Raw genomic sequence first — 13,176 nt, 5'->3', positions numbered from 1 at the left:
CTGCTCATAAATATAATTCATTTTATTAAAATCCTTTATCTTTTGATGCTTGTATCTTTTAAATGGCCTTGTCTGATTCTAGAGATACAGAAACAAGATGATGTTTACGTTGTCACTGTTCTGTTTAGCAGAGAGCTCTCAGAGGTCCCCCTGTGAGCCAGCTGCAGAGGCCACTGTTTTGAAACAAGAGGGAAAGGTCCCCAGTCGTCTGGCCCTTGGAAACCGAGGTGGATACAATGGGAGATGCTGGGGTTCACCTGTCAGGCAGAAGAAGAAACACACAGGTGGGAATGGACTAGCTCATACAGCATCTAGTGCTCTCTTAGGCAGTCTGCTGGGGTGTACCCAAGAAAGCCAGAGAAGAGCTTTTTACAAGGACACCTAGTGATATGACAAAGGATAACAGCTTTAAACTGAAAAATGGGAGATTCAGATTGGACATTAGGAGTAAGTTCTTTATTGTAAGGGTCATGAGGCTCTGAACAGGTTGCACAGAGAAGTGGTGCATTGCCCCATCCCTGGGAGTTCAAGACCAGGTTGGATGGGACTTGGAGAAACCTGTTCTATGACTCTGGGATTTTACTTGTCAGCCTTTCCAGTACAACAGAAGCAGCTGAGTATCTCTGAGGTGTTTGACATGGACAAATAAGACTTGCTCCATAAGTTTCCTGCCTTTCTTGAACCAGTTATGTTCTGTGTGATGGATTAGATACCTGGAGCTCAATGACTGCTGACTCTAGAAGTGCAGCACTGTGCTCCTGGACCAGAAACAAATTCAGAGAAGCTGCTGCCTCTCTACACTTCTCTTGGGAAGGATATAAGTTAGAGGCAGAGAATGTGAAGTTTGTGCAGCATGTATCTGAAGGGTTTTTTTCCTATTTGTATAATCTGTGGAACTTGACCTTGTAAGTGCATTTGCTTCTTGTTATTATACTCTGCCACAAAAGTTGGCAGGTGGAACGAGGGGCTGTGATGGTGTGAAGGGGGAATAAAGATACCTTGTTCTTGGGCTTTTCTGCATTTTAATGCAAGAATTACAAAATGTCACTGATGTCTGTGGCCAAATTGATTTGATTTAATCTCTCTCAATTTACAATGAATGCCTGTCAGCCCTAAGGCAGTCACTGACATAACTGATCTTAGCTGGTACTTCAGGTGATACAGTTCAGAATTTACCTTCCTGCATTGTATTTACCAACCCTGGTGACATTACATTTCTGTGTTGGTTCTGGTGTTGTAGGCATGGCTAGTATTGACAGCAGTGCTCCTGAAACCACCTCTGACAGTTCTCCAACACTCAGTCGGCGTCCTCTACGTGGGGGCTGGGCAACAACATCCTGGGGCAGAGGACAGGACAGTGACAGCATCAGCAGTTCTTCAAGTGATTCACTGGGATCTTCCTCTTCCAGTGGCAGTAGGAGAGCTAGTGGGGGAGCCCGTGCAAAGACTGTGGAAGTTGGCAGGTAATGAATAATTGCAGTGCACAGAGGCAGCCTCTACGCCAGGGGCATGGCATGTGTGCACTGGGAAATACTTTATGGGGAAAATTTGCTTTGTTTCCTCTGGACCCTAAAGACAGGAGCTCCAGCTGGCAAACTTGGGGTACTTATCTGAAAGATTCCTCTGTCTTTCTTCTAGGTACAAAGGGAGGCGGCTGGAGAGCCATGCTCCTCATGTCCCAAACCAGCCCTCAGAGGCAGCTGCTCACTTCTACTTTGAATTGGCCAAGACAGTCCTTATCAAAGCAGGTGGAAACAGCAGTACCTCTATCTTCACCCACCCTTCCTCCAGTGGTGGGCACCAGGGACCACACCGCAACCTTCACCTCTGCGCCTTTGAGATTGGGCTGTATGCACTAGGGCTGCACAACTTCGTGTCTCCCAACTGGCTCTCTCGAACTTACTCCTCGCATGTCTCTTGGATCACAGGTTACAGCAAAACTTTATTGGGAGGCTAACTTTTGGGTAGGAAGTGGGGTAGGGAGGCAAGCTTGTTCTTGGAAGTGGTAATACTGGTGTGCTGTAGGAGCCATGTGAGCAGCTCACACAGCTGCAGTAGTTGCTGATCAGCAGTGATTTACACAGCGGTGGTTACTTTGGCCCGGAAAGTTCTTATGACCTGTTTCTTGTTTGTACTACAACATGCTTCAGTCTAAAAAGCCCACTTCTCATACAGAGACTGGTCTTTATCTCTCCTTCAGAAGTGTGCTGAAGGGACAGACATTTGTCAAGTCTGAACATGCTCTCTGGTTGTGTTCAGTTTTCACTTTCCTCTTTCTTCTGACTGCACCCATACCTACTACCTATCCATATGGCTTTTAGATGTATAAAAAACACACCTTCAAAAATTCATGTTTTCCCAACATGAATTAATAGTCTGACAGTCCAGACTGGTTTGTGGGTACACTCCTTCAGAAGTGTGCTGAAGGGACAGACATTTCAAGTCTGAATATGCTCTCTAGCTGCGTTCAGTTTTCACTTTCCTCTTCCTTCTCGTTGCACCCATACCTACTGCCTATCCATATGGCTTTTAGAGGCCTAAAAAACACACCTTCGAAAATTCATGTTTTCCTGACATGAATTAATAGACTGACATTCCAGACTGGTTTATGGGTACTAAAATCACCTATAGCAAGTACTTTTTGCTACTTGCAATGCATTTTAGCTTAAGTAAGGTGTCCTCACTCACCACTTGCTCATTGAGGGCTCTTGTTGGGTCCTGTGTTTTGAGAGGAAGCACATAAATTTGATGTGAACCTTAAGGGAAGTAACTGGGCTGTGTCACTGCTGCTGAAGGAAGTGAAGAGTGCACCTGCTGTTGAAAGAAAGCTGACTGTAACTGCGCTGGGCATACAGTGGTGTGAGAGTCTCTCTCACTCTTCTTCTTAGGGCAGGCCATGGAGATTGGTAGCGCAGCCTTGAACATCTTAGTGGAGTGTTGGGATGGACATCTAACTCCCCCAGAGGTGGCATCATTGGCAGACAGAGCTTCGCGGGCCAGAGACTCCAACATGGTGCGGGCAGCTGCTGAACTGGCACTCAGCTGCCTGCCTCATGCCCATGCCCTGAACCCAAACGAGATCCAGAGGGCTCTGGTGCAGTGTAAGGAACAGGTGAGCATCATGTGGCAGCTGCTAGTGGAGACTGATTGCTAGCATCAAGGATGTGCTGTTGTTACCTGTGCTACTGCCCGGCCTTAATCCCAGTTCTCTGGATTTCCTATGTTTCATGAATAACACTGGTTATTCTGCTGCATAGCATCTGTCTGGTCCCCATAGTATTAAGTCATTTTAGAGTGCCTTGTACTTCTCCCCTCTTGTAGTTTTTCCTTCTTGTGTTTCTCATTTTACATTCTTAACTTCTTTTGTTTCACTGCTCCCAGGACAACCTGATGCTGGAAAAGGCCTGCATGGCAGTAGAAGAGGCAGCTAAAGGAGGTGGCGTATATCCAGAAGTCCTCTTTGAAGTAGCTCATCAGTGGTACTGGCTTTATGAACAGACTGTTGGTGGGACCCCAGCCCAGAGAGAAGGTGCCACTGGCTGCAGTGCCGGTGGCGCGCGGGCCGCGTCCGAAGCAGCGCGTGGCTTGGCAGACAGCCGGGTGACCTCGGAGCCGACCACAGTGACAGTGGCAGCTGCAGTAACTGCAGCAGCAACCGTCATGCCAGTGATCTCTGTGGGGTCAACCATGTACCAGCAGCACACGGTGGCAGGGCCAGCAATGGCACATACACACACGCAGGGTCTCCACCCTTACACCACCCTTCAGACTCACATCCCCTGTAATCCCCAGTATATCGGACACACGATCCAGCACATGCCGCGCCCAGCTGTCTTCCCGGTCCCTGGCTCGGCGTACCCACAGGTGAGTTCTGGCTGTGCCTTGTTCATTTACTGTGACCTTGTGTGGCTGCTTCTGGAGGAGTATGTTGGAGTGCAGAGAGCATGGGGCTCAGACCTGTCATGATTTGAAATCAGGTCTCTCTTTCTGCTCTCAGTTGCCAGTTGGTGACTTATTTTGGCCCTCCAGCTCAGCATTTGCACAATAAAGAGCCTTTTGTAGCTGTGTTTAAAGTCTCAAGAGAATATAAAATATAATTCATCAGTAGTTCTTAATTTCTGTTGCTCTGTAGTTTCTCAGAAGGCACTGGACAGAAAGCTTGTTTTCTTGAGAGCTTGCAGGCTAAATAGAGACTATGCTGGGAAAGCCAAATAAAAGTTATTTTAACCTTTGACTATTTTTGAAGGTCTTGGAGTGGTTTTCTGCAAAATGATTAGGTTTTTTTAAAGGAGGAGGAGCAAGCAGATGTAATGCTCATGCAGTACAAGTTTCTGCCTTTGCTTCCTTCAGATTGGACTGTTCAAGCTCTGGGGCTTGTGTGGGGACATGATGTTTTGAATTGCTTCTAAGTGATCACGTGAAGTAGGCACGACTGTTGTGTCCCTTCTGTTGCAGGGTGTCCATCCAGCATTCATAGGGGCGCAGTACCCTTACTCAGTGACGGCACCGTCCCTGGCAGCTACAGCAGTGTCCTTCCCTGGCGTGCCCGTCCCCTCCATGACGCAGATTGCGGTGCATCCCTATCACAGTGAGACGGGACTGTCGCTGTCTTCCAATGTAGCACGTAAGTTACAGCTCTGGGCTGGGGAGCAGAGGTTTCTTTACTGTCTCTTAGCTGTTCCCCAGTGAGGTCCTGTTCTTTATTTATTACAAGTGGAATGAGGGTTTCTGCACTGGAAAGTTCTGGCCCACCATTCTAAGGGTGGTGTGCATGCTCAGGGGTACTGGGGTTCCCAAGGGGGCCTGATACAGCTAGCAGAGAGGAACTTGTGTTCAGCTGAATTTCCAGTATGAGATTGTTTTGGCCTCAAGACTAAATCATGTTTGGAGCCCTTGTGGTCTTTATGACATCTCACCTGTAAAAGCTTAATTCCTGCTCTCCTTGAGGCAAGGTGAGCATAGAGATCCTGAGCAGACTCATGTAATTCTCTTGGGTCAGGTGAACAGAGTGCAGGAAGCAGGCAGACTTCTGCTACAGAAGCACTACTAAATGTCTTTTCCTGCCTGAAAGGATTGGAGGCAGCTAGTGCCCAGATGTGGAGCTATCAGAGATGATGTTTTGTCAAGAGTCATGTCAATAGCATTTGGAATGGTTGCTCATGTGTTATGCTGGGGCTCAAGTGATGGTGAAAATCCATGAAGTAGTGTGTAGCACTGGGACAACAGATGTTGACTGGATTGTGGACATGCTGTCATTGCCCTGGAGTTCTGCACCAGTGGGTCGCACTTGACCCCAATCTCTGCTAACCCCTCATTGGAGAGGCTGTAATGTTTCCCTGTTTTCAGTGTGTTGCAACTCACCAGGTGCTGGAAGACTGGTATGTGGAAAAATACTGAAGAGTTGTGTTGATCTCCTTCATATTCAGAGTATCTGGAGAGTAATTTGAGTTATTTTTTATCCTGTATTTTGGTGCTAAAAAGCTACCACAAAAGCAAATAAAATTCAGTGTGTTGCAACTCACCAGGTGCTGGAAGACTGGTATGTGGAAAAATACTGAAGAGTTGTGTTGATCTCCTTCATATTCAGAGTATCTGGAGAGTAATTTGAGTTATTTTTTTATCCTGTATTTTGGTACGAAAAAAGCTACCACAAAAACAAATAAAACAGTCTTGAAGGCCTTAGGATATGATAGCTGCCAGCCTTAGTCACAATCTGATGCTGTGAGTTTTCATTGTGAGAAACCATTTCTGTACTCCTCCAAAGAGTTATGAATCTTCCAGAAGTGCTAATTCACCCTAGAACACTTAAACTAGCGAAAGGAGAAAACAACCCCACCCTTTCCAGTTGCCATTGTTTACAGCTTCCATAAACTTATTTTCATTTCTTACAATGCTGTTTCACTGTTCCTGAAGTGCAGAATCATGTGGTGATGCCTGAGCTCTGGCAATAATTTACCTCAATCTTACGGGTTTTTCTCCTTGGCCAGACTTCAAATGCAGTATGAATTTTGCCCTGCTTTGTGTGTTGTCTGGCACGCTGTGCCTCCTTGGTTGAGGGGTTAGACAGGTCTTTCCTGGGGGCTGTATTGCTCTCAGGTATTTAACTGTTCACTAGCAAACATGGAGGGGGAAATAAAAAGGAACTTACAGCATTGCTCAAGCTGATGTAGTAGCATCACAGAGAAACTGTGAAATAAGGGTAACAGTTTGCACACACCTAATGGCATCTGTGCTCTGGATTTCTCAAGCAAACCTTGCTTCTTACTCTTTGTACTTTTCTTGAGAGGGACAGGTAAATTTGAGTTGTGTAAGAGTGCAGCTTAGTGATTCAGTGTTTGCTGCTGTCCATACAAGTTTAGGTGGTACCTTCTTACTCTTTGTACTTTTCTTGAGAGGGACAGGTAAATTTGAGTTGTGTAAGTTGCAGCTTAGTGATTCAGTGTTTGCCGCTGTCCGTACAAGTTTAGGTGGTAAAATGCAATGGATTTGTATTTGAAACCTGTCACTTCCCTTCAATTTGCTCATACTAGTTAAGTGTCTGAAGGTGACAACTTCTCAAGTCTCCTTGCTGTTTTTTACTGTTGATACATGCTGTCAGGGTGTGCAGGGACTGTTTTTCCAGGGATTGGAGGTCAGCCTCCAGTAACAGCCTTCCTGAACTGAGTGACAGCTGTTGTACAGCTGAAGTGGAAGAACCTTGCATTGTTGGACTTGATCTTTGAGTGACTTAATTCTGTTCCTGCTCAGTAACTTTCCTAGCAGTTTCTCATCAGGTATAGACATACCCATGATTGTTTCCTTGGACAAGAAATCAGAACCAAACATTTTGTTTAATAATAGCAAATGCCTTCGAATCAACATACATGTTTACAAGTAAAACATGGATTTTGTGCATGTTAACAAGATACTGCAGAAGAAATAGACACACATGTAACGACCCTGTCAGGCCCACCTTGCAAACAGAATAGAGCTATTCCTGACCCATTGTATTTCAGTTGTAAGCCTGTGGGTTTTGGTTGCTTTATTGTTCTGTTTAGGGGAATATAACCCTACACTGGCAGGGTGCAGTCAGGTGAAGGAGATGATGTCCCAAGTAAACCTTCTTTTAGGCTGGTGCTGGGTCCTAATGCTGCTGTTTTGCTCTCTTCAGTAGGCAGTGTCCATGCAGGATCAACGTTCCCAGCGATTCAGGGTGCTTCCTTGACAACTCTGTCCTCACAGCCCAACTCCCTTGTCACGGGGGGTTTTCCTGCCGAGGATGAGCAGCACAGTCAGCCTGTGAGCCCCCAGGGTCTGCACTACCTCCACTCTGCATACCGAGTTGGTAAGGATGGCCAAGTGGGTTTCTGTAGTCCCCTTGAGAGGGATTCAGGGCAAGGCTGCAGGTTTTCACTGTCAATTTGGCTGCTGCACCTGTTGGGGGTGAATGCACCTGAGGGACATGGGAAAAGCAAGTTGATGATCAGATGTGGAGTTTAAAAATGAAGGTAAAGCTTCAAAATACTGGACAATTACTTTTCAGGACCATCAGAGCAGAAAAGAAAGCTAAATGGGTTTAAAGCTGACAAGAGTCTTGCCTTTCAGCAGATGTACATAAAGGAGCCTGAATAGGGCTCCAAGGATGTGACTGTGCAAGTTGTGACTATATGATAAAACGATATTTGACTCCTACTGCTCAGGGATGGGGAGGGCACACCTCTAGTTTAATACCAGCTGAGTCTTCAGATGCACAAAGGAAGTGCCCTGTGCCTCTCCAGTTATTTGTTAAAGATAGATGCAGAGGGAACTTATATTTAGTGAAGAGTGGGTATGTAATTAGCATTCCTTTCCCAGTCACACTGGTTATGAGAAAATAAAGAGTGTCTGCCTGAATTGCCATTGGAACAAGGATAGCAGTCTTGGGTTTGGGATTAAGCTTAGATTGCAGTAAGCTACTGCAGTAGTAAGTAGTAAGCTACTTATATGGACTCATGGTTCAACCCAGTGGATACTTAACGTAGGATAAGGAAGCCTCTAAAATAAGCAGAGGAAGAGAAACAAGAAAATGGAAGGAAAACTTGACTTTTTTTTGAAAGCTAGAATAAAGAGTACTTCAGTTAGGTAGAAAGGCATGCAGGTGTAGTTTAAGATATCAGTGGTACATGGCATGCCATGAAGCATGTTGAATAACCTGAATAAGAGAGAGGCACAGGCAGGGAAGATGGCCTGGAAGATCAGGATGTGGCACATGTTGGTATTTGAATACTGTTTAAATGCGTGGATTTGTCTGAAGAGCTGTAATGGCATAAGTGAAATGTTTGCAGATTGGCAATACTGCAGCTCAGTGGTAGCCTGTTGTCTTTGCTGCAGAGCAGGCTGGTTTGGGTAGCTTCTCTGTTGCAAAATTTAGATCAAAAGCTTTGCTTTCAGGACATCTCTTGTAGTGCAGCCTTTGGGGCTCTCTGCTTAATGCTGCCGTGGGTGCTTGAGTGTCTCTTTGCAGCTCTGGTGAGGGGTGATGGCTGTGCAGGTTTCCCAGCCTGGAGCAGCAGATCCAGATGTTCTTGCAGATAGTTGCTGTGCTGGCAGGCTCCAAGGCTGGCCTTTTGTTTCTGTCTGGACTCTGCAGCTGTGGAATTGTCTGCTGGTGGAGGGCAGGCCAGTCAGGCTGTGTTACTGTAGTGAGTGAAATGCTAGACTTAGCCTAACTGGGCAGAAGTGCTGCTTGACTGTGGCTGCCCCTTTCTCACAGGGATGCTGGCTCTGGAGATGCTCGGCCGAAGAGCTCACAACGACCATCCCAACAACTTCTCCCGCAGCCCGCCCTACACTGAGGATGTAAAGTGGCTCCTTGGGTTAGCTGCAAAGTTAGGTAAGGCTCAGAGCAGTACTTAACAGAAATCCACTTGCTGGGATTTGGCCATGGTGGGAAAAAGCTCTTGAAGGAGTGAAACTTCAAGGATTGGGTGAGCCTCATATCAGTGCCATTCCTGAGAGAAGATCCCTACTGCTCTTTTATCCATTCATTTGTCCCATTTTTGGGTTCTGTAGGCATGCTGTTGAATTTTGAGTCACTGGATGAAGTACATGAGATTGGACAGGGTTCAGAGCTTGTATCTCTTCTATTCTATAATATAGATTCTTTCTTTTCTGTTTGCACTATATTGTAGGTATTCCTCTTATGTATATTTATACCTTCTGTGAAGACTTTCTATAGCAATAGGTGCTCAAAACACCTGTTTTTGGGGGGGTTGCTTGTTTTTACTTCCATTTTGCTCTTGGATCTTTTTTGTCAGCTCACTTTCTAAATTCTTTCATAAGCAGTAAGAACTAAAAAAATCTTTACAAACAGCCTGTTTAGTGGCACAGCTTCTGCTGCTCCTGCTGGCAGAGCTCCACTGTAGGAAGTGATGTGGAGAAGCTTGACCTATGTCTACAGCCTCCTTAAAGCCTGAGTGCTGAGGCATCTAGGTGCTTCCTTGGTGGGCAGTCAGGAAACAATGGAGAACGTACAGTGTTATCCTTGTCTTTCTAGTAACCTTGCCACATTAGTTTCCTTTCACATCTCCTTTAAAGAAAAGTGAATTTGGGAACACCAGTAACTGAGGTGGTATCTGGTCTCTCCTCAAACCTGATGGATATAGCAGAATCTTCTCTGTCCCCTGAGTTTGCTAGACTGTCTCCCTCAAGCCTGCTGGAGGGTGCAGTACATGGAGAAGGTGGTGCTCCAGATCCAGGTTCTTGCTGTGAAGTGTGATTTCTTGTGTGTCTGTTACCTTAGCACTGTTGTTCTGACTTCCTCCTGTGCAGGTGTAAACTACGTGCATCAGTTTTGCGTTGGTGCTGCCAAGGGGGTGCTGAGCCCTTTTGTGCTCCAGGAGATCATCATGGAAGCTCTACAGAGGCTCAACCCTGCCCATGTGCACAACCACCTGCGTACCCCAGCCTTCCACCAGCTGGTGCAGAGGTGCCAGCAGGCCTATATGCAGGTAAAGTGTGGTTTATCTTCCTGCCAGTCAGAGCTGCCAGGCCATTGCCTGCCTGGGCGGTGCTGCCTGTGTGTGCATGTGCAGAGGGGACGGGCCTTGGGCACTGGGAGCTGACGTGGTCCATTTCCTGATGCAGCCTTTTCCCTCAGCAGGGACTGGAGTAGATATCATGTGCCTGTATGGGGGCTGCATGCAAAGGAACTCACTGTACTGCTTCTGCCAAGGCCTTCCACCTCCTGTGCTCTTCCATGAAGGCTGGGGTGGTTGTGTTCTTCCTCACTCCAAATGCTACGTGTACCTTTTAACTTCTGAACTTTCTTTATGTTTTCAAGCCTCATGTCCACCCCTGTCCCTAGCCCATCCTTTTTACTTTCTTGTTAGTAGTAGCCTGTTTTCCCCTCCTCATAAAGTCCTGGCATGGCTGTCTGGTGTGCCAGTGCTGACACCAACAGTGGAAATGCCTTGATCAGCTACCAGCACAGATATCCCAGGCTTTGCTGAAACGAGTGTTTCAGTGAGCCAGCTGGAATACCAAAGCTGCCTGTTCTTTAAAACGGTGCAATCAGGACACCTCACATACACCTGCTTCTCTTGAATAAATCACCAAAGGGTGATTCTGCAGCCATATTGTCCAGATTGGATTAGCTGTTCTATCACCCTAGATGGTATTTTTGAGACATGACAGCTTCTTCATTTGACCTTGAAAGCTAAGCCTGTTTTGGGGCCTTCTTTGGGAAGCTGATAGAAGTTACAGTGTAAAAAGTCTAGAGATATTTTGTAGCAATTTAGTGTAAACTTTACTCAGCCCACGTCCCTTAGCAAAGTGACCAGGCTGGGTGTAACCTGCAGAATGAAAGGTTGTGAGGAGTGGATGCTGGTGGGATAGAATATTACCTGGCCCTTTAGTGCTGTACTATGGCCCATGACACAGAGGACACTTGCTGATGCTGTGTGCTGCATTTTGCTGCTCTGAGGAGCTAGAGATATTTTGTAGCAATTTAGTGTAAACTTTACTCAGCCCACATCCCTTAGCAAAGTGACCAGGCTGGGTGTAACCTGCAGAATGAAAGGTTGTGAGGGTTGGAGGCTGGTGGGGTAGAATATTAGTGCTCATGACATAGAGGACACTTGCTGATGCTGTGTGCTGCATTTTGCTGCTCTGAGGAGCACTGCCCTGGGGTGTGCTGGGTGTAGGACACAGCACTGCTGCTTTTGAGGCACTCTTCTCTGTCAGAGCAGTGAGTCTTGGCACCACTGGTGGGTAACAGGACCGTGTGGCCCATTGCTCTGGGAGCTCAGTCTCCTGAGTTTCACTAGCAGGACAGTGATGAGCAAATGCCTTAAGGCTCTTTCCCTTTTCCCATGCAGTACATCCACCATCGGCTGATCCATCTCACTCCAGCTGACTACGATGACTTTGTGAATGCCATCCGCAGCGCCAGAAGCGCCTTCTGCCTGACTCCCATGGGCATGATGCAGTTTAATGATATTCTCCAGAACCTAAAGCGCAGCAAGCAGACAAAGGAGCTGTGGCAAAGGGTCTCTCTGGAAATGACCACCTTCTCACCATGACATCAGGTGGAGCTCCACGGACACACAACCCTTTGCCCAACATAGTTGTAGTTCCATTTACACCATCCTTCCTTCTGGTGTCTTTTTTATTTTAGTTTTAACTTGTTGGAAACCACTGATCTGATGTATTTATACCATGACATTCCTCTCCAGCACTGTTGCGTGTTGGCGCTCTGCTTTGCTCGCTCTTCCTCCTCCTTCTCAGTGGGCTGCAGGCTTGAGAAGCATCAGGAAATGAGAAGGAAGTTGAGCTGGCTGCCCTGTGGTGTAGTCACCGCTTTTTTCCCTGAGCCCTGGGAGGCTGTTCTGCGAGCAGTTTGCAGTGTGATTGCGCACATGTTAGAGGGGTTGGGGATTCTGTCTGAAATATTTATTTTGGCATTTATAAATATGTAAACTTTTTTTTTTTTTGTATGGGCTTCTCTTACTCCACACACCATCTCCTTTTGGAGAGTGGCTGGAACTGCTGTGCACAGTGAGTGCTCCCTCCATCCCTTTCAGCAACTCCTGGTGAGAGAAGCTGAGACTGGAGTAGCAGGGCCAGGGCCACCTCTGCAGCTGCTGAGGACAGAGGCTGGAGCTCGGGCAGCAAGTCCTTGACTGCACTGAGCTGCCTGGAGACTGCCAGAAGTGCTTGAGCTCTTTCTCAGGAGTGTCCCTCACTGGGCACTGCTGGCTCATAGAATGTTTTGATCCTGGTTGTTACAAGTTGTACAATCCTGTTTCTTTTGGCTGGGGTATTACTCTCCTGTAATCACTTTCTTATCCCTCGTCTCTTCTCGTTTCCTGATTAAACACTTGTTTTCTTAGACTGACTCTCTTCTCTCTTCTATGATGTTGGCAGTCTGAAGGAGCTGGCCAGCTGTGTGTCATGGGAGCTCCTGTGAGCCTTGGTAGGTGACTGCTGTGCTCTGGGGAGCAGCAATCCAGCACAAGCTGGGGCCCAGAGGTTTCCTGCCTGGTACTGCTCTGACAGTGACCTGCCTCTGCAGAGGCTAAGGTACATGCTTGATGGGTATTGGGAGTTGGTGGTAAGCCTGGGATATTCTTCTTACAGTTCTGTCAGTCACTGGGTTCCTTTTCTAGCCTTGATACTGTGTGATAATGCAGAGCCTTGTATTTCCCCAGTATTGTGCAGAACACCAGCTGCTCCCATGTATTTAGAGAGCTATTTGGTGGACTATGAAAGATATCTAGTAGGGATGATGTTGCAGAAAATTGAATTTAGATAGCTTAAGTGTATAAGCACATACATTTCAGGGCTTTTAAAGTGGAAGTTAAATGACTCATGGATGCTAAGAATCCCATTTCTCAGCAGTAATGTATTTTGCTTCTTACTTGGGTTTAGCCAATGAGTTTTCATTTCTGCAAGTTAGAAATATGTGCCTGTTTGACATTTTCAATGACACTCTTAAAGAATAAAGTAAATCATAGGCACAGGGCAAGAGAGATGAACAGGCTCTTTGGGTTTGGCTTTGTGTACTGCACAGGCCAGAGAGTATGGCTTAGGTTCCTCTACTTCTGATTGTGCAACAGTAACTATTTAAAGATGTCCTTCTAGCTCCTTGTGTTCCTCCATAAGGTGTCTAGTTGCATGCTAACTAGAAATGCAGATGATCGTAATAATGGGTCAGGC

General features: G+C 46.5%; 1 protein-coding gene across 3 annotated transcripts in view; it reads left to right on the top strand.

Moving 5' to 3' along the window:
- Positions 1-12,351, top strand: part of ZSWIM8 (zinc finger SWIM-type containing 8) — a 55,486-nt gene extending 43,135 nt beyond the window's left edge. Inside the window, exons 17-26 of one of the 3 annotated variants that reach the window (XM_039727262.1) lie at positions 132-284; positions 1,241-1,463; positions 1,639-1,928; positions 2,889-3,112; positions 3,382-3,864; positions 4,456-4,624; positions 7,151-7,324; positions 8,732-8,851; positions 9,790-9,968; positions 11,337-12,351. In XM_039727262.1, the coding sequence (XP_039583196.1) occupies positions 132-284; positions 1,241-1,463; positions 1,639-1,928; positions 2,889-3,112; positions 3,382-3,864; positions 4,456-4,624; positions 7,151-7,324; positions 8,732-8,851; positions 9,790-9,968; positions 11,337-11,540 (2,219 nt within the window). In that variant the 3' untranslated portion in view covers positions 11,541-12,351. Of the gene's footprint in view, positions 1-128; positions 285-1,240; positions 1,464-1,638; positions 1,929-2,888; positions 3,113-3,381; positions 3,865-4,455; positions 4,625-7,150; positions 7,325-8,731; positions 8,852-9,789; positions 9,969-11,336 lie in introns of all 3 variants that reach the window. The other 2 variants (XM_039727261.1, XM_039727263.1) reach the window with 2 other exon arrangements.
- Positions 12,352-13,176: the final 825 nt, after the last annotated feature.

The sequence above is a fragment of the Passer montanus genome, unplaced genomic scaffold (genome assembly GCF_014805655.1).
Source record: "Passer montanus isolate IOZ18808 unplaced genomic scaffold, ASM1480565v1 scaffold61, whole genome shotgun sequence".
In the NCBI taxonomy this organism is placed as follows: Eukaryota; Metazoa; Chordata; class Aves; order Passeriformes; family Passeridae; genus Passer; species Passer montanus.
The sequence above is the reverse complement of the archived record's forward strand: the minus strand, read 5'-3'. Positions and strand labels throughout refer to the sequence as shown.